General features: G+C 33.6%; 3 protein-coding genes and 1 long non-coding RNA gene across 7 annotated transcripts in view; 1 reads left to right on the forward strand and 3 right to left on the reverse strand.

The window, feature by feature from the left end:
• Window positions 1-5131: 5131 nt before the first annotated feature.
• LOC135124284 (uncharacterized) lies at window positions 5132-7186 on the reverse strand. Its single transcript, XM_064049244.1, has 2 exons — window positions 7039-7186; window positions 5132-6666 (listed from the first exon to the last, which is right to left on the reverse strand). The coding sequence occupies exons 1-2, from the start codon at window positions 7043-7045 to the stop codon at window positions 5186-5188; spliced, it is 1488 nt and encodes a 495-aa protein (XP_063905314.1). The 5' UTR covers window positions 7046-7186; the 3' UTR covers window positions 5132-5185.
• Window positions 7187-7345: 159 nt separating this feature from the next.
• Window positions 7346-9453, reverse strand: LOC135124285 (uncharacterized). The gene is made up of 2 exons (XM_064049245.1): window positions 9180-9453; window positions 7346-8899 (listed from the first exon to the last, which is right to left on the reverse strand). Exons 1-2 carry the CDS (start codon window positions 9184-9186, stop codon window positions 7431-7433), a joined length of 1476 nt encoding a protein of 491 aa, XP_063905315.1. The 5' UTR covers window positions 9187-9453; the 3' UTR covers window positions 7346-7430.
• Window positions 9454-9934: 481 nt separating this feature from the next.
• LOC135124291 (uncharacterized) lies at window positions 9935-10878 on the reverse strand. Its single transcript, XR_010279778.1, has 2 exons — window positions 10767-10878; window positions 9935-10707 (listed from the first exon to the last, which is right to left on the reverse strand). It is a non-coding gene; the product is annotated as an uncharacterized LOC135124291 (long non-coding RNA).
• The window catches only part of LOC135124283 (uncharacterized), a 30713-nt gene continuing 16607 nt past the window's right edge, over window positions 10615-24720 (forward strand). For 3 of the 4 annotated variants that reach the window (XM_064049241.1, XM_064049242.1, XM_064049240.1), the window contains exon 1: window positions 10615-10720. The gene's annotated coding sequence lies outside the window, so the exon portion shown is untranslated. The remainder of the gene's footprint in view (window positions 10721-24720) is intronic. The other variant, XM_064049239.1, reaches the window with a different exon arrangement.

Here is a 24720-nt window from a genome sequence, read left to right on the forward strand (position 1 = left end):
ATATTTGAACTCTGTAAAGTTTTTGAGACCAAATTAACATTTTCTAAAATTTTGCATAGAGCAACAAATTCGAATGAATCCATTTTTTTACGAAGAGCTACAGCTTCATCTATTTCACTTTTCTTTTTTGATGTTAAAATAATTTCAGCTCATAACTGTTGAGAGATTATATCTAATGGCAATTAGAGAATCAAATCTCGATGACTTTTTTAAAGTTTTTTTTATAACACACTTATCATTTTCTTTCATCTCAATGTTGTTGTTGTTGTTGCCATCTCGGTAAACTCTCACTGAATAGCATTTATTAAATCATAAAATGCGGAAATTCCTGGTAGATTCTGAACAGAATCATTAAGGACTAAATTGAGGTTATGTGTAGCGCAATGAACATATTCGGCGTAATGATGTTGTTTCAAGTTCTTCATTTTTTTATACCATTTTCCCGATTTTTTAATTTTCATTTTCTGGATTTGATATCACAATCTTTCATTTATTCAATTTTTCACATTTTCAATTCCTCGATTTTCCAATTTTCAATATTTAGATTTTACAATAATTTTCGTGTTTTCGTCCGCAGTTTTTCGATCTTTAAGTTTCTCAATTTTTAATCTTTCGATTTTTGAATTTTTCGTTTCTACAATTTCTCAAGTTTTTAGATTTCTCGAAGCTTTCATTTTATACTTTTGCGTTTTTTCATTTTGAGTTTTCAATTTTACAATTTTTCTACTTTATAACTTTTCCATTTTGTTTATTCGGAAAGTAGAAAATTCGAAAAATTGAAAAATCGGAAAATTAAAAAATTGGAAAAAATTGAAGAAACAAAAAATTGCAAAATCGATAAAACGGAAAATCGAATGGAATTTGTTTTTACGATTTTTTAACTTCGATTTTTTAAACTTTTTAATCTGTATTTCAATTTTTCGATTTTTGGAATTTTCTGTTTCTCATATCTAGGTTTATCGATTTTTTTGAGTTTTTCGATTTTTCCGTTTATCTTTTTTTTAAGTAAATATTTCAATTTTGAATTTTCCGATTTCGGCCTATTTCGATTTCTCGATCTTTTGAAGTCTCAAGTTTTCGATTTCGATTTCTTGGTTTTTCGATTTTCAAAATTTTCGATTTTTCTAGTATATATTTTAAATTTTCGATTTTTCAAATTCTTCGTTTTTCCCTTTTATAATCTTTATGTTTCGATTTCCCGATTTTAATTTTTTAATGTGTTTCAATTTTTCCATTTTTGGAGTTTTCGATTTCTCATATCTCAATTTTCCAATTTTAAAAATTTTTCGATTTCTCGATTTTTAAGTTTTCGCTATCTCAATTTTAAACATCGCAATTTTGGGAATTTTTCAATTTCTATATTTTTCAGATTTTCGATATTTTCATTTTCCCGATTTTGTAATTTTCATTTTCTTGGTTTTATATCACAATTTTTCATTTTTCCATTATCTTTATTTTTTCAATGTTTCTTTGGATTTTATAATTTTTTGTTTATTCAATTTTTTACATTTTCAATCTTTGATTTTTTAAGTTCTTGATTCCCAATTTTTTTATATTTCGAAGCTTTCATTTTGTACTTTTTCAGTTTTACAATTTTTCTATTTTATAATTTTTCGATTTTGTTTATTCGAAAAGTTAAAAACTCGAAAAAATGAAAAATTGAAACAATGAAAAACTAAAAACCGAGAAACTTAAAAATCTAAAAAAAAATTAATGAATCGAAGAATGGGGAAGAAGAAAAACCATTCGAATTGAAAAATTGGAAAATCCAAAAATTGTAAAATCGAAAAATTATAGAATCTTGAAAATTGTAAAGTCCAAAAACTGTGACATTCAAACACCGAAAAATTGAAAAATTCCAAAAACGAAAAACTGAAAAAGTGAACAACTTTAAAAATTATAATTATTAGGAGTGTTACATAATTAAAATGAAAACTAGAAAAACTGCAAATGAAAAATTAAAAAAACGAAAAATTGGAAACAGAAAATTGAAAAAATAAAGAAAATTAAAAACCCACAGAAAAAATTGCAAATCGAAAAATTGACGAAATTAAAAACTGTAAACTCGTGAAAATTGCAAACTCTAAAATTTGAAACATCTAAAAGTTGGAAAATCAAAAACTGAAAAATCGAGAAATCGAAAATTTTCAAAAATCGAAAGATTGAAAAATCGATATTTTGGTAAAATCGAAAAACCGAAGAATTCAAACTGAAAAAAGATCGAGAATTCAAGATGTCGAAAAATCTAAATATCTAAAATTTAAAAAATAAAAAAAACACAAAATCGAAAAATCGAGAAATTGAGAAATGGAAAAATGAAAACTTAGAAAAATCAAAAATTGAAAAGCATAAAAAAATTAAAATCGGGTATTCGGAGCATAAAAAAAATAAAATCGAAAAATTGAAAAATTTTAAATTTAAAAATTCGAAAACTTGAAAAATCGAAAAACTGAACAAATGAAAAACCAAAAAATCGACAAATTGAAAAATCTCAAAACTGAAAAGTCGAAAAATTGAAAAATACAAAAATCGATTTCCGGTAAGTCGAAAAATCAAAATTTAAAAAGTTGAAAAATGAAAATATCAAAAAACTGAAAAATATAGACATTCTCAAAATTGAAATGTTGAAAAATTGAGAAATCGAAATCTTGAAAAATCCAGAATCGAAAAAAAGAACGAAAAGTAAAAACATTTTAAAATCGAAAAAACGAAAAATCGAGATGTAAGAAATCGGAAATTCCAAAATCGAAAAATTGGAATACACGTTAAAAAGGTTAAAATCGGGAGATCGAAGCATAACAAAACATAAAATCGAAAAATGGAGAATTTTAAAAATCTAATAACTTGAAGAAATAAAAAATTGAAAAATGGAAAAGCCGAGAAATCGAAATTAAAAAATTGAGACATCAAAAGATCCGAGAAATGGAAAAATCGAAAAACCGGAAAATTAAAAAATTGAAAGATCGAGAAATCGATATATTAAAAAAGTGAAAAATTTTAAATTAAAAAATTGGAGATATTGAAAAATCCCAAAATTGGAACAACGAAAACTTGAGAAATCGAAAAACTGAAAAGTCGATAAATTGGAAAGAGGAAAAATCGAAAAATCAAAGAATTGATTAATAGAGAAATTGAGAAATGTAAAAATGATTTTTTTTTTTTAAATTGCAAAAGTTGTAAAGCTGAAATATCGAAAAATTAAGTAAATTAAAAATCGAGAAATCAAGAAATCGAAAAATTGTAATTCAATTTTGTTTTATTTTTCCACAAAAATTTCGATGTCGAAGATAAAAATTCAACACGGATTCATAGACCATAGGTACACTGTTACTTTTTTTTTTATTTTATATAACATTTATTTGACAAAATTGTAGAACTGAAGAAACGAAAAATAGAAACATTGAAAAACTAGAAATCGAGAAAAAATTAATGAATCAAAGAACGAATTAAATCGCAAAATGTTCGTAAAGTCCAAAAACTAACATTCAAAGATCGAAAAATTAAAAAATTCCAAAAACGAAAAATTGAAAAAGTGAACAACTCTAATAAAAATTATAATTATTATTACATATCTAAAATGAAAATTAGAAAACCTGCAAATCAAAAATTGAAGAAACGAAAAACTGAAAACAAAAAAAATTGAAAAATCCAAAAACTGAAAAATTTCAAATTGAGAAAAAGAAAAAATATAAAAACTCAACTTATTAACAAACTTGTTCGTTAAATAGCTATTAATTTACCTGATCTCATTTTCAATTCCAATGAAAACCCCTTCTTTAAAAATTGCACATTTTAAAAAAATATATCGGTTACGTTACGGTCTGCGCCCCTTTTGACGCTGTGCCCCCCCCGCATTGCGGGATCTGCGGGGGTGCTATTTACGCCACTGGAAGAACTTATTCATGCTTTGTTTGGAGGTCTTTCATCTGAAGTCACTTCTCATCATTGCTATCGTGTCTATTTGGAAAATCCTGATAAAAGTTACACTTGAAGCCTTGGACCAGTCATTTGTACTAATATATTGAGTATACGAAATGGTCAATGGATGAACGAACTGCAAGACCTTAAGATCAAAATCAACGAAAGAAGCCAAGCGCCCATCTGAATCTTAATCTGTGCTCATATAGCAGGAAAACTCTTCTGTGGTGAACAACACAAAAACTGACAGATGTATGGACTCTTGATGTTTTGGGTATTGAGAATCTAGAAGAGCGGAAATCTAAGCAAGAGCACGAACAAGAAATCCTTGATAATTTTCAGAAGACAGTGACTAGATAACCGAATAGAAGATACGAAGTCTCAATGCCATGGATTCAGGGACAAACCACTACATGATAATCTGAATCTAGCTAAGAAAAAACTCGACATGAATAAGCTGGAAAAGGATGGCTATTACAATGAATACTACCAGTTTTTTTAGTTATTGGAAATTTCTATGGAATCAAGGGAAGTTTTTCTATGATCCGGAGTTTGTCTTGACTATCGCAAGGTTCTACTAGTGAAATACTGTAATAACAGTAAAACACAGACCACATCTCTGTGCCCAAAAAACCTGCCGCATATTATACGCTCTACCCTGTTTTCGCAAAAGAGCCAAATATGCCGCTTTTGACACGTTTTACAAGGTCTTTTTCCTCAAAATGGATCAACATTCAAGAATGATTTAATGCCATAAATGAAACATTACTAACTACCGAGTGAGAAGTTCTGAAGTGTGGATAGTGTAATAACGTAAGTAAAACCGTCGAGTGAATTTCCTGTCACATGTTTTTATATAAACATTACTGTATTAGAACAGTTAAAAATCTTAACACGAATTGTGAATTTACAAACAACAAACAAAAATTAGACGCGTTAGTGAATTATCCAAAGATTTATTTATAATCACTTTAGATAGCATGAGGCTTTTATTGGTACTATAAAGAAGCGCATACCCTTTGTTTATCTATCCATAAATATTGCAAAACAAGGGTTTTTTCTTGTAACAATGCCCAAACGAAAATTTAGGTACCCTAGAGAAACTTTACTCAGAATACACATCGTCAAGTAATAGAATTTTTATTTTGTTTTCAGCCGCAAAATTGTTTGTATCATTTACGACCCACTCATCGCAAAACAAGCAAACAACTAGTCAAATGTATATTTTATTTCTTCAAAAACACTTCAAGTATCTTAAAAATACCTCTTAATCTCGTTTCCTTTTCTCACCTCTGTTCACCTTTTCCAAATATTCCCCAAAACCTACAACCTTCCCACCAACAACTACTCTCAAATTACTAGCCACAACCTTTGGATTAATGAAAGGATTATGCAACTCTGCAATCTGGGTAGAAGAAGCCGCAGCCGAGTCTCCGCTGCTCCCCAACTTCTTATTCCAAAACTCATTCCCAGGCAGCGCATTGCCATCCCACGCATACGACACCACCAGAAGCTTATCCTTATCATGTCCCGTGAGTCTAGAATGGGGTCCCCTCTTATACATATGGAGCTTGATCCCACCCTGCGGGTGACCCTCGATTGGGACAACATCGCCGTGTTTGAATGTCAAGCACGCATCATGGTTGATGTACGCGAAACAAATGTCGCTAACACTATGAAGATGCTTCCCCAAAAGTTGTATTCTCCGTCCACAGGAATCCATGAAGAGTTTGTTTTGACACGGCGACTTTTTCCACACACCTAACCCGATACCTACGACGTGAACATAAGCAGTGGTGTTTCTCTCCACCGCTCTTTGATTAGCTTCAACAAAGAGAGTGTCCATGGAAAAAATCAGTCGTTTGTAGTAGACGTAGTTATCGAGAAGATCGCCGTTTTTCAAACTGGTATAACGTTGCGAATTTGCTGGTAGTTTCTGTTTTTCAAGCGCGTCTTTGTACTCCAAACAGTCTTCTTCGTAGAAGCTTGCAAAAAAACTGTGTATATTTGGCGAATTCCCTTTGCCGTAGCCGTTGCTTTTCGTGTTTTGCCTCTTCGTTATTACAAGTTCTTGGTACTCCATAACTTCGTCCTTCACCATTCTTGGCCCTATAATCCCCATGATGATCCCTTCATCCTGGATTCCCTCTCGCTCTTCGTTGAACACCGCAAAATTCTTCCGGTCTCCGACATTCACGAAGTACGTGTACGAACTGACTGACAAAAAAGCAGACAACTTAATTTCTTCATAGCTAAGACAATCTTTTAAAACTAGTGGAGGTTTCTGGTCGAGTGTCCCTATGCTTTCCCAGTTTTTACTCCCTTTTTTGTTGTTTAATAACGTCCAGGAGTCGCGTTTACCCATGAAAGTGGCCGCCCGTTTTGTTAACAGTCTGTCAACGAAAGTCAACACATCCAAGTTGTTGTAGAGTTCTTTTTCTATGGAGTTGCCATTTTTGCGTTTGTGGAGGATGAAACGGGCGAATAGGTGGAGGATGTTTTCGTGGAGGATTGGATAAGCGGAGTTTATGTTTCGTTCAAGGATGGTTTCGTCGACTGAGGTTTTCAGTTTTTTGCATCTACCACTGTCAATGGGGAAGGGTCGAGGAAAGGAGTCGCTTTGAGATAGGAGTGTGGGTAAAGTGATGTCTGGTGGCTGTGTGGTTTCTTGTGGAAGAAGAGATCGTTCTTCGGCGGACCATTTGGGGGGTTGTGGTGACCAGTTGGGGAGGGTGGAGGTGGTAGTAGCTGCAATGGAAATTAAATGATGACTAGGCAACCAACAATACATCTTTTATCTTGTTCATTTACTATTGTGTTGTTCGTGAATTAGGTTAGTAATTATTCTCTTCTGTGAAGCATGAAATCTAATAAATGATCGTTAATTTTTCACATTATTTAGATATTCAAAATTTAGATAATCGTGTATTGCGCAATATTATGTTGTTAATTTATTTCGTTTTATACAATTAACTCCGTATTCATTAATTATAAATTTTGAATTTAGGTACACTTACCACCTAGAATATGTTGAATAATGCAAATGTATACTATTTTTGGGTGATATTTTTATCTTCAGAAAGTTATTAGGCAAATATTACAAATAAAGCTAAGACTTACTTGTCATCGTTGTGATGAACTTGACTATAAATTAATATCCTAGCACCTATTCATAAATTCGACACATTGTTTACAAAGACTGCATCTTCGTAACAACCTGTCTGGAACACTCGAACAAAGTCGAATAGGCGATAAAAAAACCCATGTGGATTTTCCACCCATTTCAAACTACCAGTGGCATCTACACCAATGGCTAAGAACTATAAATTCCTTTATCAAAAACTACTAACTATAACTATAATGTATTCGTTTAAAAATTAATTTATTTGTCTCTTTTAGTTCTATCAACATAAAACAATTAAACAACTAATCAGACATAAGTTTTATTTCTTAAAAAACACCCGTAAACACCTATAATTACAAAGTTCAAAAATAATTTAATCTTTTCTTTCCTAACCTCTGTTCGACTTTTCCGCATACTCATCAAAACCCAGAACCTTCCCACCAGCAACTACTCTTAAGTTAACAGCCGCGACTTTCGGGTTGATGAAAGGATTATGCAACTCTGCGATCTGGGTAGACGAAGCAGCAGCGGAATCTCCGCTCCCTGCCAACTTTTTATCCCAAAATTCGTTCCCGGGCATGGAGTTTCCATCCCACGCGTAAGACACCACAAGAAGCTTGTCTTTATCGAGTCCCGTCAATCTAGAATGGGGTTCCCTGTTGTATATGTGAAGTTTGATGCCACCTTGCGGATGTCCTTCAATTGGGACAACATCACCATGCTTGAAATTCAAGCACGCATCATGGCTGATATACGCGAAACAAATATCGCTGATATTGTGAAGATGTGGTCCCAGAAGTTGTATTCTTTGACCACAAGTATCCATAAAGAGTTTGTTCTGACATGGTGACTTTTGCCAGACACCTAACCCTATACCGACGACGTGGACATACGCAGAGGTGTTTCTTTCTAACGCTCTTTGGTTAGCTTCTACGAAAAAAGTATCCATGGAAAAAATCAGTCTTTTGTAATAGACGTGGTTATCTAACAATTCCCCGTTTTTCAAACTGGTGTAACGCTGCAAATTCATCGGTAGCGTTCGCTGCTTTTCAATTACCTCTTCATATTCCAAACACTCTTCTTCATAGAAGCTCGCAAACAAACTATGTATATTAGGCGCATTCCCTTTCCCATATCCATTGTTTTTCGTGTTCTGCCTCTTCGTTATCACCACCTCCTGATACTCCATAACCTCGTCCTTCACCATCCGTGCCCCAATCAGCCCCACGATCACCCCCTCATCCTCAATTCCCTCCCTCTCTTCCTTGAACACCGCAAAATTCTTCCGGTCCCCAATATTCACAAAATACGTGTACGAACTAACTGACAGAAAAACCGACAACTTAATTTCTTCATAGCTAAGACAATCTTTCAACACTAGTGGGGGTTTTTGGTTAACCGTTCCTATGGTCTCCCAGTTTTGGCTCCCTCTTTTGTTGTTTAGTAGTATCCAGAGGTCGCGTCTACCCATAAACGTGACCGCCCGTTTCGTCAAGAGTCGGTCCACGAACTTCAACACGTCCATGTCGCTGTAGAGTTCTTTCTCGATGGGGCTGCCATGTTGTCGCTTGTGGAGGATGAAACGGGCGTATAGATGGAGGACGTTTTCGTGGAGGATTGGATAGGCGGAGTTGATGTTTCTTTCGAGGGTTTTGGGGTCCACGGAGGTTTTGAGTGTTTTGCATCTACCGCTGTCAATCGGGAAGGGGTAAGGGAAGGAATCGCTTTTGAGTAGGAGGGTGGGTAAGGTGATGTCGTGGGGCTGTGTGATGACGTCTTGGGGGAGAAGTGAGCGTTCTTCGGTGGACCACTCGGGGGGTTGTGGTGACCAGTTCGGGAGGGTGGAAGTGGCAGCAGCTGCAATGTTAATACTTGAGTAGGCAACCAACAAAACATGTAGTATAAATTTTCAGTCACTTTTTTCGAACTAGGTTAGTATTTTGTATTAAAATATATTTTGCACGTTACGCTGTTCATTGTAAAATTAAACCCGTATTCATTTACTATCAATCTTTTATTCAGGTAGGTACATTTGCATCTACAATGTGTTGAATAATAACTACAAGTAAATAATATTTTTTCTGTATTTGACTTTTAATCACGAAACTTTTACATAAATATTGGAATCTAGACTTACTTGCCATGGATATTGGGGTGCGGAACTTGTTTTAGAATATTCAGCTCTTAGTACTCTCTATTATTGATTACTGAATTTGATTGTAACTGACGCTTGTCAAGGCTTGACCCGAACGAAACCGGATGGGTGATGAAAACGGAAAATCCATGTGGATTTCCCAACGATTTCAACCTAGTGGCGGCATCTACACTACCAGCTGAGAATTATAAAGAAAAAACTGCTACAAGACAAGGAAATTTTGTGAAAAATCTAAGTGTATAGTTGGTTGCATTTAACTGTAAAAAATACAATGTGATCTTTCTGTATTTACATACATTTGTGAAACTACATTCTACAAATAATTATAACACATCTACTTAAATCAGTTGCTTTGAATCATAATGAATATTATCATGTCTAATAAATGTTATTAAGTTTCAGGCTAGCGTTAATTATTACTTTGAAAGTGTGTCTACACGAAATCTCTCTTAAAAATTCATATTTAAATTTCTAATTCAAAACTGGGCTAAAATAATCATACCACTAATAAATCGTTTTCGTTTTTAAACGAAGTGTCGATAATCTAGCTTAGTCATACATACTGAGTCATAGCACGTGATTTACAAAGTTTAAAAATCAATATTAACGAAAGCTTTTTATTACTACCTTCCTTCTTTTTGCTTAAGTGACACCACTTCTAAGAAAGATTAAATTCCATCTCTTACCAACACGGGAACAAAAAATAGTCCGTTTATTTAACATCAAGAAGTACCACATTATGCTCAAAAAATATTTATACTTTCACAGTGTTTCTATTTGTACAAACAAATACTGATTTACATAGAGAAAGAAGGTCCCAAACACAATAAATTTTTAAACAGATATTTAATCAAAAACTTTGCACCTCAAAGTTTGTTATGACTTAAAAGTAACTCCAGGTTGTGACAGTTTTGTGGTAATAGTAGTCTTATATAATTAAGTAAGTTTCCAAATTGTCTTTGTATAACCATAGAATATTACAAATATAGTGTCTATACTATTCACTACATTAATCACAGTATAGTTACTTCCGTCTTTACGGTCGTACTTCCGTTCCTTTGGACACGCTTCCGCTCGCCACAACCCATTTTGGCGCTTCCACCAAGTCAGGAATGTCACAGATTTTCAGCAAAAAAAAACGCCCGAAGGAAACTCATTAACACGAGTACTCATTCGTAAACACTTGTTATGCAAATAATTACTAAAATAATTTTTGAGAAGAATTACGTAACTCTGTAAAGCAGCTCATACAGTGTACTGGAACTAATTTAAGCACCTATTTGACTACACCCATCTGTCATGCAGGTCCTGCTCGTGCCCCCTCATTTAATTTCCTTCGTCATGACTGTTAAATCGCAGTAGACTTCGCAGCTCCAACAGGTGTAGCCCCTCTCCTCCATATCACCTTCTTCGAGTAACATTCTCGATACGGTTAGTACCGACTTAGAAAGTGTTTGAGTCGTACCTGCGCCGAGCGTGTTCTTCCGAGTGATTTCCAAGTGTGACTTTTCTATTTCAAACAGGTATGTGTTAGCTAATCGGCTTAATCTCTCCGAGAAACGCCATTACCTCGATGTCGTAACAGGGCCCATTATCGATATCGTTGATTTTTGGGCCAAGCGCCGTGTGTTCGTCTTTGGTAATCACCAACTCCGGGATGACGCACATGGCAAATAATGCAATAATGGCCGCACGATGGAATGTTGTAGAAAATTTCAGAGTTACCTACCACCGGTGACCGGTTGACCTTCGCTGGTTATTACTGGACCGAGTCACCTACCTTCAAAAGACCTCGCTTACGATGAAGATTTATTTGTTTATTACAATGTTACAATTATCGCCGCGCTAAACAGAGAAAGTGGTCGGATTTGATGAAGATGTTCTCAGATGTTGCAACTCAATTGTTCGTTTTCGGTGCAAGAAAGAGCCCCGAAGTCCTCAAAACCGATCTGTGTTCTACTTTTTTCGAAATAAAGAGAAATGCGTAATCGGCGGACCGTTGCCGCCGTAATACTTAAAATGTTATCGCAAAAATCCATTTCCTCGCGAACTGGGCTGGGATGGACCGTGGTCGAGAATATGGTGGGTTTGCGGACAATTTATGAGGTATGCTTCACACGCCCAAGAAATTCTTGCCATTAGTATTTTCTTACCAGGAAAATTTCCGCAGTCGTTCTGCTTCAGAACCCCGAATTAGTACCATGCCAATGCATCGGGAAAAAAATTACTTTGAGATAAATCGGAAGCTGGCCCCCATTGGCAAGGCTAAAATTGTACATCCGAAGAGTCGGAAGTGGCGTTGTTGCGGTTTTACGGTACCTCAAACCACACACACACATCTCATCACTATTTCATTCATGGGAACACCTTGTAAAACAGTATCTGATGAAACGTTATGGGAAAGTGTGCGATTTCAGTGTTTTCTAATTACTCTCATGTGGTGTCGGAAATCTAAATTATTCAGTTTTAATCGCATTATTAGCAGAATTTTTACACGCATGAGTCGTACAGAGAAATTTCAGCAAGGAATTCCGGTATGAAATATGACAGGATTTTGAGGTAACGGTATTCGGAACGACCTGTACATTATAATTAGTTTGTGTGCAGACTTCGTTAAACAGTGCCTCTCGAATTCATGTCGACCATGAGATTTTTAAATAATTGGAATGAAAATAATTGTCGTATAATTGGTGGTTCGCGCAACCATCCTTTGGAAAGTTCACCCAAAGTTGGACCTTGCCGAATAATTATTAATTAATAAACAAGATTTAGTTCCATTTTACAGAAATATCTCACGGTGGTTGAAGAGTAGATTCTTAGTGTCACTTGTCGGATTGGCACAGCATAATAAAACAAAAATTGTAATCAAAACCGTCCAACGTATGTTCTCAAATTTGGTCAAGCAGAAAGAGAAAAAAGAATAAACTGGCGCCTCCGCCATCTACGGCCATATACCGAGTGATGATTCATTTAAGTGTTTTTAAACCTTGTTTTGTTTTGCTCCAAAGGTAGTAGAATATAAAGTTGATCGTTAACAACAATTCTCTGTGGTATTTCTTCGTGTTAATTAATCTAATGGAATTTTATCTTGCGGGATACGTGATTATTGCAATGTAACACGTTAAAAATAAGGCTGAAATCATTGAAAGAACGTAAAATTGACCACAATGCGTCATGTTGTGTATGTGGTCACACTTCAAAGTAACTATCGTTTTTAAACGAAAGAAAAAATATTAAAACAACCAAATATATTTAAAATATTTACCTTTGGTGTCAAACTTCCTTGACCGAAATAAAACAAAATAGGTAATTCCGTAAACAATAACCTAGAAAAGCGAAGAACAGGCGAAGGTTGTGTTTATTTTATGTTATTGTCCTTAAGCGTGAAGATGTTAGTGCGTTCGATACACAGTTTAGCGACATCTTATATTTACAGATTTCGTCAAGCTATCTTAAATTCAAAAAAGACAATTTATTTTACGTAAAAAGTGTGGAATTTCACTAATTCATAAATTACGTACTTTTGATTTTATGACTGTTGTTTTGGTTTTGAATTTTGTATTGGATTTGTCATTAGAAAGATTATTTCAATTTTTTTTTAAATTAAGACACTTCAGATATCCTGATATGTTGACAATTTTCAAACGATATAAAACACTTGGGATCTCAAAATTCTTCCAAACTCCTTCAGTAACAAAATATCAGCAGCTGGAAGTTTGTTTCGATATTTTCAAAAAATAGAATACAGGGGTCCTAAAAGACTTTAAACTTCTTCAAAAAATAAAACATCAGGGAAGGTCAGATTTTTTCAAAATTCTTCAAAAAATAAAACACCTAGACCCTAAAATTTTATCAACTTCTTTAAAATATCAATTTCTTCAAAAAATAAACACCAGGAGCCTCAAAATTCTTTCAACTTCTTCAAAAAATAAAGCACTAGGGGCTTTCACATTTTTTAAACTTTTTCAAAAAATGGAATACGAGCATCAAATTTTTTCAATTTCTCCAAAAAAAAACAAATAAATAAAACACCAGGAGCCTCAAGATTCTTTCAAGTTTTTCAAAAAAGTAGAACAGCAGGGAATACCAAATTTTTTCAAATTCTCATTGGGACCCCAAGATTGTGTCAAATTCTTCAAAACATGACTAAGGACTCCAATATTCTTTTAATTTCTTTAAAAAATACAACAGCAGGGGCCTCAAGATTTTTTAACCATTTTCAAAAAATAAAACACCAGGGAACACTAGATTCTTTTAAAATTCTTTTAAAAATGACATACCGGGAACCTCAACATCCTTTCAACTGCCTCAAAAAGTCAAAAAGTAAAACACTGGTGGCCCTAAGATTGTTTAAACTTCATCTAAAATAAAATATTAGGAGCCCCGACATTTTTAAACTTCTTCAAAAAATAGAACACTAGAGATCTCAAGATTCTTTCAACTCCTTCAAAAAATGGAAAACCAAAGACACCAAGTTTCTTTCAATGTCCTTAAAAAAAGCACCTGGGATCCCAAGATCCTTTCAACTTGTTCAAAAAATAGAACACAAGGTCTACGATTCTTTATCTTCTTAAAAAATAAAAACACCAGGGTTCCATAATCTTTCCAAACTATTTATATTGCTTTCAACTTCTTCAAAAAAATAAAACACAGGAGCCTCAAGATTTTTTCAAAATCTTTAAAAAAATAAAACACCAGGAAACACCAGATTTTTTCAAATTCTTCAAAAAATAAAACATCGGGATCCCAATATTCTGTCAACTTTTTTAAAACATGACTAAGGGCTCCAATATTCTTTCAATATTTTTTTAATTACTTTAAAAAATCTATAACATCAGGGGCCTCAAGATTCTTTAAACTTCTTCAAAAAATAGAACACCAGGGAGCACCAGTTTTTTTTCAAATTCTTTTAAAAATAAATTACCGGGAACCTCAAGATTCTTTCAACTTCTTCAAAAAATAAAACACTAGGGGCTCCCAGATTCTTCAAATTTCAAAAAAAAAGAACACCAGGGATTCCGGGGAAGACCAGATTTTTTCAAAATTCTTCAAAAAATAAAACACCTGGACCCTAAAATTTTATCAACTTCTTTAAAATATCAATTTCTTCAAAAAATAAAATATCAGGAGCCTCAAGATTCTTTAAACGTCTTCGAAATATAAAACATCAGGGAACACCAGATTCTTTTCAAATTCTTCTAAAAATAAAACACCGGTCACCTCAACATTCTTTAAAACTCTTCAAAAAATAAAACGCCAGGGGCTCCCAGATTCTTAAAATTTCAAAAAATAGAACAGCAGGGATTCCGGGGAAGACTAGATTTTTTCAAAATTCTTCAAAAATAAAACACCTGGACCCTAAAATTTTATCAACTTCTTTAAAACATCAATTTCTTCAAAAAATAAAACACCAGCACTTAGCTCGCACCTAAAGTACAGTGAAACATATCCAGTATTTTTTAGTTGAGTTTTTACTTTACAGAATTTTGTGACGACGTCATCAACATTTTTGCAAGGACACCTTGGATTGGTGCACTGTAATACTAAAAATGACAGTATTGTATTCCCAAAATTTTCTGGGAAAATAGAGTGAACCGTTCCTGGTTTAATCAATAACATAAATTGACACATTCATTATTTTTTTTGAGCCACCTGTATAAGCAAATCTAAAAATATGAATGCAATGATAAATCACAAGTAAAAACACTCATGTTTTGCACATTTCGGGTAGATTTAGGAATTTAATTCGTTACTATGGAAATTTGCAATTTAACACCTTTAAATTTCACAAGTTTTTACAAAAATAATAGGGGCAAAATCAAAAATCTTAACAAGTACTAGGACCGCCCACCCGCCCTCTATTTTCTCAGAGATCTGCCAAAATCAGTCTTATCTTATCAAGTACTAGCCCCACCCACCCACCCTTTCTTTTCTTAGAGGATATGTGATTTGCCAAAATCAGTCTTATTTTACCAAGTATTAGCCCCACCCACCCGCCCCCTATTTTCTCAGACGATATGTCAAAACAAGACTTATGTTAGCAAGTACTAGCCCCCCCTCCCACCCGCCCTTTTTCCTCAGAGGGTAGTATTTGCTAAAATAAGTCTTATTTTGGCAAATGACATATCCTCTGAGAATGTAGGGGCGGGTGGGTGGTGGTAGTACTTGTTCAGATAAGACTGATTTTGGCCAATGCCATACCCTCTGAGAAAATAGAGGGCGGGTGGGCGGGGCTAGTACTTGATAAGATAAGACTGATTTTGGCAAATCACATATCCTCTAAGAAAAGAAAGGGTGGGTGGGTGGGGCTAGTACTTGGTAAGATAAGACTGATTTTGGCAAATGACATCCTCTAAGAAAAGAAAGGGTGGGTGGATGGGGCCAGTACTTCCTCAGATTTTGACCAATGCCATACCCTCTGAGAAAATAGAGGGCGGGTGGGCAGGGCTAGTACTTGCTAAGGTAAGCCTGATTTTGGCAAATGACATATCTTCTACTAAAGTAAAGGGTGGGTGGGCGGGGCTAAAACTTACTAAGATAGGACTGAACAATATTAAAGAGTACTCACGGGAACGAAGAAGGGGTGGGTGGGCGTGTCTACTGCTTGTTCATGAAATTAGGAAAAGAGATATTTATTTTATTAGGAGTCAAAATAAGACCCTCTGAGGAAAAAGGGCGGGTGGGGGAGCTAGTACTTGGTAACATAAGTCTTGTTTTAGCAAATGACATATATTCTGAGAAAGTAGGGGTGGGTGGGCGGGGCTAGTACTTGACCAGATAAAACTGATTTTGGCAATTGCCATACCCTCTGAGAAAATAGAGGCCGGGTGGGTGGGGCTAGTACTTGCTGAGATAAGACTGATTTTGGCAAATGCCATGCCCTCTGAGAAAATGAAGATACTTAGGATAAAGAAAGTTATATTGCAATTATTCTATTCAGTTTTAAATTTTTTCTAAAAACTCTGGATGTCTAGGGTGAAAATTCAACACGGATTCACACACTACAAGTACAAGAGTAAATTTTGGAGATAACGTCATCAATAATATTTGGGGATAATTAGCCAACTTTTGGTTAGTATTGACCTTCTACATGATATTTCTAACGTATGTGCAAAATTTGACAACAATCGGTACAACAGTTTCGGAGATTACGTGTCTAATAAAAATGGATACAGACAGACAAACAGACAAAAGACAGACAGACAGACCGACAGACGGAAACGGGAGATCACTTTTTTCGTACTCTAGAGATCATGACAGGAACATTACTAAGGGCTCCAATATTATTTCAATTTAAAAAAAAATACAACACCAGGGGCCTCAAGAGTCTTTAAACTTCTTCAAAAAAAATAAAACACCAGGAGCCTCAAGATTCTTTCAATTTCTTCAAAAAAAATAGAACACTAGGAAACACTAGATTTTTTCAAATTCTTCAAAAAGTAAAACGTCGGGACCCCAAGATTTTGTCAACTTCTTTAAAACATGACTCCAATATTCTTTCAATTTCTTAAAAAATAAAACACCAGGAGCCCTAAGGTTCTTTTATGTTCTTTAAAAAATAAAACAGCAGGAACACACTACTTCAAGATTCCTTCAGCTTCTTCAAAAAATTAAATAATTGTTTAAACTTCATCTAAGATAAAACACTAAGGTCCCCGAGATTCTTCAAAAAGAAAGATACCAGAGGCGCAAGATTCTTTAAACTTATTCAAAAAATAGAACACCAAGGAGGACCCCAAAATCTTTCAATTTCCTCAAAAAAAGCACCAGGGACCTCAAGATCCTTTCAGCTTGTTCAAAAAATTAAACACAAGAAGAAAAACAAATTCAAGGACTTTCGTTTCAGCAGTCAGCAACGTCAAATTGCGCTGAATCAGCAATATCCAATTACGCTGACTCTGCATTGTGAAAATAATCTTCACTTAGAACTTTTCTTTATTTTTTTGTACAGCGATTTTTTTGTGAGATTCAAAAAGCATAAATAAAAGTTTGAAATAAGAAAATTTGCTGGTAACTCACAAAATGAGAGACTGGGTTTAAAAACCGTGATTATAAACTGTTCTCTTGTCGTGTCTATGTAACAGAATAAAATAATTATGTTAGCGGTATTGTCCAAAAATTCTTTTTCTTAAGCATTCACGTTGTAGGTAATTCTGGCATGTTGCAACTTAAATAGCCGGGGCGATATCACGCAGGCGGTTACCTTGACAACGTTTTCGCCGCCATGTTTCCATCCTCAACATACCATTAAAACTGATTTTATCAACCAACGAATCAGTAAATAAACTCGCAAATCCTCACCACTCCACGAACAAACAAAACTAGTAATTAAATTTACAGCAAGATTCCCTTCCATTGAAAACCCGTTTCGATAAAATCCATGCCTCTGCAAGGCGTCACAAACAATAGAGCCCATTTTATTCGAAAGATATGGTCTGCTGCGTGGTCGTCAAATTTTAATACGCTGTGTAACAATAATTACAACTTTCTTCTTCAACAATAAAATAAGACGTGCGTTGTCCTTGCTATTGTGTAGATCACCTCCGACTATAAGGCTATCAAAAATGAAAGTTTTCGCACATCCATCTGTTGTCACTTATCATACATCACACGGTTTGTTTGTTTTTTCATTAACATCTTCGCCACAAAAAATTAACACAGTTTTGACGTGCGTACACTTTCACGAATTTGTCCTACATACAATTAATTGTTATTGTTTTTAATCGAGGAGCCGCGTTAACGGACTCGGCTAAATTACGGCTTGCCGTTAAAAATTAACGAAGTGTAAAAAACATAAACAGTTAAAATTTACATAGGTCGCATGGCGGTTTTAATATTTATGGCGTGTAGATAAACACAAATCCGATTCTCAAATTGCAGATATGAGATAATTCCGACTTCCGCGTTGCTGGGATTCTGGGACTTTCACTACGTGAGTGCTACAAGCGCAATTTACAATTTTACATTGAAAGATGTAAAATCACTTGAATGAGCGAAAACAAGTTTGCTGAAGCTGATTATGTAATTGTTGAAAAGTTCACAAAAATTAGAGAAATGTGGATACGTGGAACGTAGATAATTGATCGGTGCGTACTACTTCCTCTTTGACATATGCGTAGTAGTACCTTTCCGCCTCAAGCCACTCCGTTTCTCCTCACTGCGGTAACTAATAATTGTTATTTACAATTCTTTACTTACATCCTGATTGTTTGATGGCTTGCGAAGTTAAAACGACCATCGAACCGCGCTAATTCCAAAAAGGAAAGAAAGTTAATGCTTATTCATAGCAAAAATCACGTCTACGACTGGCTGCTTCTAGATTTCTACGTACATAATTTTCCTCTACTTTTTAATACTATTGTATAACCATAATGACAGTTACGGTGGAACAGATTATAGCTAGACCTCGTGATCTTTCTTGTTTTATTAACACGGTTTAAACGAGTCCGGCTTGCACTTGCTGGTTTCTTCGCGTCCTGGCCCTCCCAAGCCGGAAATTTCGTCCAAGAAGAGAAATCGCGGTCGGCCGCCTTCAGGCGCTTTTCAACAATAACTGTGTCCCTAGAGCACTCTTTTCGTACTTGCACGTATCGTAGAAAAAATGATGTCACAACCCAACGCGACAATTGATTTTTTAGCCACACTTACAAAAGAGCCGCTCCATCCGCTAGGCTAGTCAACATCTCGTCGGTTACCTAATTCGACCCTGATGGAATCTACTGACGAAACATCTCACGCATACACGAGATAAAAGCACACAGCGCGTCATTATGAAACGAACTTTCGCTGGCGTTGTCGTCTTTCCTGAAAACTCGTTGTCCCAGATGTTGTAATTTTACGACAGCATTTACAATGATGAGAGGAATGGCAGTTGCGTTAGTTGGATATATGGCGCACATTAAATCGAAGAGGTTCATTAGGATAATGAACCCGTAGGTAATCTTTGGTGCGAGCGATGATAACATCTGCATTCCTAACTGTTGAGACGGTGGATTTCATGAGTTGTGGATTCTTACACGTGAGGTTGAAAAATCGGTCGTAGCTTTTGCCGGATTAGTGCAATTTTTTTTAATTAGTGAGGTGGAATCAGTGGCGTAACTACCGGTGTTCCATGTGTTCGCTGGAACACGGGCCCGCTTCGTCAAGGGGCCCGATCCGGTCACACGATTTTTTTTTTATTGGATTTTTTTATATTATTTGGCAAATTACATCCCGAAATAAAAAATTCGAAAATGTGCGGTGATGGCAGGATCGATCTTCATTGCTATTTACGATTTTTTGCTGCAAAGAGCTGGGCCTCTGGCGGCATCTCAGTATAGATTAATATAGATGCGACATACAGTCTGATTTTGCAAAACCACCCTTATTGACATTGGAGTCCTCAACCGCCAAAGGCAAGCGCCAAATTTAAATAGTCGATAAAAAAAGTTGTTTCACTACAACTTGTCGCCTGAGAACTTGTTTGATCTACAGCCCAAAGCGCGCTCAGGCCATTATCGACTCTAAGCGTTCAGAAGCAACTTGGTTGGTTTACACTATAATTTCTGCGGGAAATAGTTGTTTAGTCGGTTTTTATAACGACTAGGTGAATATTTTTGGTACATATTTAGATGATTTTACATATTTTGTTTAACTAAGAATTAATTCTTTATTTGTGTTTTATACTAGCAAAACGTCTTAAACTAAGAATATTGTTGAAATCGCAATAACCCAATGGATTTTTTTCGGGAAAATGTTTTGGAAACACTGTGTTCTATTTTGTATGAATTTTTAAATGTTTTTAGTGACAATTTTTGTAGTTGTTTTCAATACACTGTATGATATTGACAGTGAGAAAAAAAATGAAAAATTAAAATAATCGAAAATTTGAAAAATCGAGAAATCTAATAATCGAAAAACCGAAACCTTAAAAAATCGTAAAACCGAAACATTGAAAAATCGAAAGATCGAAGAACTGAAAATCGAAAAATGAAATATCAGAAAATCGAAAAAATGTAAAATTCAAAAATCTAAAATTTAAAAATCGAATAACGAAAAATTGAGAAATCGAAACTCCCAAATTTAAAAAGTCGGATAACTGAAAGATCGAAACATCGAAAAACTGGAAAATCGAAAAACCGAGAAATCGAAAAATAAAAAGATCAAGAAATCATGGAGTCGAAAAGTCGAAGAATTGAGAAACCGAATAGGCCAAAATCGAAAAGTTAAAAATTGAACGATTTATAAATTGACAATCAAAATATCGGAAAATCCAAATCTCGATAAATCGAGAAATCAAAAAACTTAAAATTCGAAAAATTGAAAAATTGTGAGATTGAATGATCAAAAGAACGAGAAATCGAAAAGTGATGAAGTCGAAAAATTGAAAAATAGAGAATTCGACAAACAAAAAGTTAAAAGTTGAAAAATTGGAAAAGCGGAAAAATAAAAAAAAAACGAAAAAATGGAAAACTGGAAAAAATGAGAAACCGAAATAGGCCAAAATAAAAAATTGAAAAACTGAAAAATCGGGAATGAAAAATTAACAAATCGAAAAATTGAAAAACAGAACACCTAAAACCATGAAGTCGAAAAATCGAAAGACTAAGAAATATTGAAAAACTAAAATATCAAAAGATTGAACAATCTAACATTTTAAAATCCAAAAATTGAAAAATCGAAAAAGTAAAACACATCGAAAAATCCAGAAGTCAAAAATAGAAGAATTGAAATATTGAAAAATCCTAAAACTGAAATATCTAAAAACTGAAAAATCGAAAAATCAAAAAAATGAAGTCGAAAAATAGAAACCTTAAAAAATCGAAAAATTGAAAAATCAAAAACCTGAAAAATCAAAAAATTAAAGAATTGAAGAACAGAAAAATCGAAACACTCGAAGGTCAAGAAGTGGGAAAATCAAAACATCGATTAATGGAAAAATCTAAAAATTAGGAGTTTATAAAAGTCAAATTTGAAAAATTAAAAAATCGAAAATTTGACAAAATGACATGTGAAAAACAGAACATCTAAAACCGCGAATTCGAAAAATCAAAAGATTAAGAAATCGAAACATTTGAAAAATTCGAAAACTTGAAAAATTGAAATATCGAAGAACTGAAATGAAAAATCGAGAAATCGAAAAATCAAAAATTTTAAAAATTAAAAAAAAAAATTAAAAAATCGAAAAATTGAAAAATCGTAAAAGTAAAAAAGTCGACACATCGAAAAATCCAGGAGTCAAAAATTGAAAAGTGGAAGAATCAAAATATTTAAAAATACCAAAACTGCGATATCGACAAACTGAAAAATGAAAGAAAAACTGAAAAATGGGAAAACCTGAAAAATCCGAAAACTGAAATATCCAAAAACTGAGAACCTAAAAAGTCAAAAAATTGAGCAATCGAAAAATCCATAAAGTGAAGTCGAAACCTTAAAAAATCGAAAAATTGAAAGACCAAAAACCTGAAAAATCGAAAAATTAAAGAATTGAAGAACAGGAAAATCGAAACACTCGAATGTCAAGAAATGGGAAAATCAAAACATCGATTAATTGAAAAATCGAAAAATTGAGGGTTTATAAAAGTCAAATTTGAAAAATTAAAAAATCGAAAATTTGACAAAATTACAATTGAAAAACAGAAAATCTAAAACCGGGTAGTCGAAAAATCAAAAGATTAAAACATTTGAAAAATTCGAAAACTTGAAAAATTGAAATATCGCAGAACTGAAATGAAAAATCGAGAAATCGAAAAATCTAAAACTTTAAAAATTAAAAAATCTAAAATTTAAAAATCGAAAAATGAAGAATCGAAAAAGTAAAAAAATCGACACATCGTAAAATCCAGGAGTCAAAAATCGAAAAGTCGAAGAATCAAAATATTGAAAATTCCCAAAACTGAGATATCGAAAAACTGAAAAATGGGAAAACCTGAAATATCCGAAAACTGAAATATCCAAAAACTGAGAACCTAAAAAGTAAAAAAATTGAGCAATCGAAAAATCCATAAAGTGAAGTCGAAAAATCGAAACCTTAAAAAAACTAAAAAATGAAAAATCAAAAACTTTAAAAATCGAAAAATTAAAGAATTGAGCAGGAATATCGAAACCCTCGAAAGTCAAGAAATGGGAAAATCAAAACATCGATTAATTGAAAAATCGAAAAATTAACAGTTTTAAATGTCGAATTTGAAAAATTGAAAAATCGAAAATTTGAAAAAACGACAATTGAAAAACAGAAACCGGAAAGTCGAAAAATCGAAAGATTAAGAAATCGAAACATTTGAAAAATTGAAAAATGGAAGAGCTAAAATGAAAAATCGAGAACAGAAAAATCTAAAATTTTAAATATTGAAAAACTAAAATTCAAAAAAATTGAGAAATCTAAAATTTAAAAATCGAAAAAGTAAAAAGTCGACACATCGAAAAATCCATAAGTCAAAAATGGAAAGTCGAAGAACTGAAATATCGAAAAACTGAAAAATGAAAGAAAAACTGACGAATCAAAAAACTGAAAAATCCCAAAACTGAAATATCCAAAAACTGAGAATCTAAAGAATCGAAAAATTGAAAAATCAAAAATCTGCGTAATCGTAAGATCGAAAAATTGAATAATAAGTGAACTGAAAAATTCTAAAACTGAAATGTCGAAAAACTGAGAAATTAAAAAACTGAAAAATTGAGAAATCGAAAATTCAAAAAAGTGAAGTTGAAAAATCGAAACCTGAAAAAATAGAAAAATTGAAAAACCAAAAAACCTGAAAAATCAATTAATTGAAAAATCGACAAATAAAGAGTTTATAAAAGTCTAAAATTGAAAAATGGAAATATTTAAAAATCGTAAAATTGAAGAGAAAAACTGAAAACGGAGAACTTGAAAAATTGAGAAATTAAAAATTAAATAATAAATAGGAGTAAACTGAAAAGTCCCCAAACTAAAATTTCGAAAAACTGAGAATTCGAAAGTTGAAACAGCAAGAAATTATGGATGTATATCAGATGTATAGGATGTATATCAGATCACGGACCATGGCTTATAAATCAAATCGTTTGCGAACGCTTAAAGTCGACATTGGCCTGAGTGCGCTCTGGTCTGTAGATCAAACAAGTTCTCAGACGACGAACTGTAATTCGTGTGACCTGAATTACAGTGAAGGAAACAGTAATCAGCTTGTAATATTCTGGTAAATCTAGTGTCAATTCAGTGAAAAGGTCTTTTTCGAAACTAAAAATGACTAAATTTTGTTTAAGTAACACAATGGGCCAATGCAGATTATCTTCACTGGCCTATTATCTCACTTGAAAATCAAATTGCCAGAAGCTTAGATGTGTCAAATCTTGTATCAACTTGTGCCCATTGGAAAGCAAGAAAAAAACAATTTTGAGATAAAAAAACGGGCATTTTTATTTCTAATATACATTTTAATTATATGTATTTAGGTAGTTATTATATTTTGTTTTTTAATGCAGTGTTTCAGGTAGAATGATTTTAGTAAAACGTAAGCCCTAATTGCAATATACTCATACTTTACTCATTATACTCGTATTTTTAAATAATTTTTATTTCGCTGTTCATTAGGGGCCCCACAGTGTTGTAGAACACAGGCCCGTAGATTTATTGTTACGCCACTGGGTGGAATGATGAATGCAAATGTGTATTTGACTATGAAATCGTACTACTTTGGTAGAATGTTTGGCTGGAAAAAAAGTGTTATCGTGTGGTGAAACGTGCCAGAATTTTGATCGAGTTTTTTCTCTGTTATTTAATTGATGTGAAAAGCGCGCCAAGTGTAATCTAGATGGCGTATCGTGCATAGTTCCGGTTCTGAAATAGTGAATATTGACCACGTGATTTCGGATAAGGTTTACGAGTCTCATCAAAGTGAAAGGAAAACTTACAAATTTAAAATAGTTTTGTTTGTTGACGTTGACACATATGATTTCTAAATGAATTTCTAGAAAAACTGACTAGAGAAGATAATGAGTTCCAGTACAGAGATTTTGTAAGAGTTAAAACCACTTCTAAGTCGACGTTCTGATTTTACTTTTCCTTTAAAGTGATTCTTAATTAGTGTCTGTAGTTATTTTATAAATACGAAAACGACAAGGAACTTATTTATACTTATTGAGCGCAAACACCTCATTAATGAGGGAATAATTATTGCAGGCCTGCTTTTTGAACCATTTTCACTCGAACGATACAAAGTTCAGTGTTTATGAAGACTATAAAAACCTAACGAGCTCCAGGAACACTATTTGCATTTTTATTAGAGTTAGGTTATTCAATTACATATTAAATTTGTGTGCCATCTAGAGCTACGAAGTTATTGATTTTGGAAGATGCGTCTAAAGCTACCCGAAGGTCATAAAATATTTGGTCCGACAAAAATGTTAAAATTTATTAAAATTTAATTCTACAATTTTTGTACAAGATATTATTGCGGAAAAACAACTTGAAAAAACTGTTTAGGAGCTGTTTTAACATACATTTACATAAATATCCACAAATTAAACGTTAATTTGACGTAGGACGTTCCGGAATCAACAG

This window comes from Zophobas morio, unplaced genomic scaffold (assembly GCF_036711695.1).
Source record: "Zophobas morio isolate AGI-343-1 ecotype UQ-CSIRO unplaced genomic scaffold, CSIRO_AGI_Zmor_V1 ptg000007l, whole genome shotgun sequence".
Classification (NCBI taxonomy): domain Eukaryota; kingdom Metazoa; phylum Arthropoda; class Insecta; order Coleoptera; family Tenebrionidae; genus Zophobas; species Zophobas morio.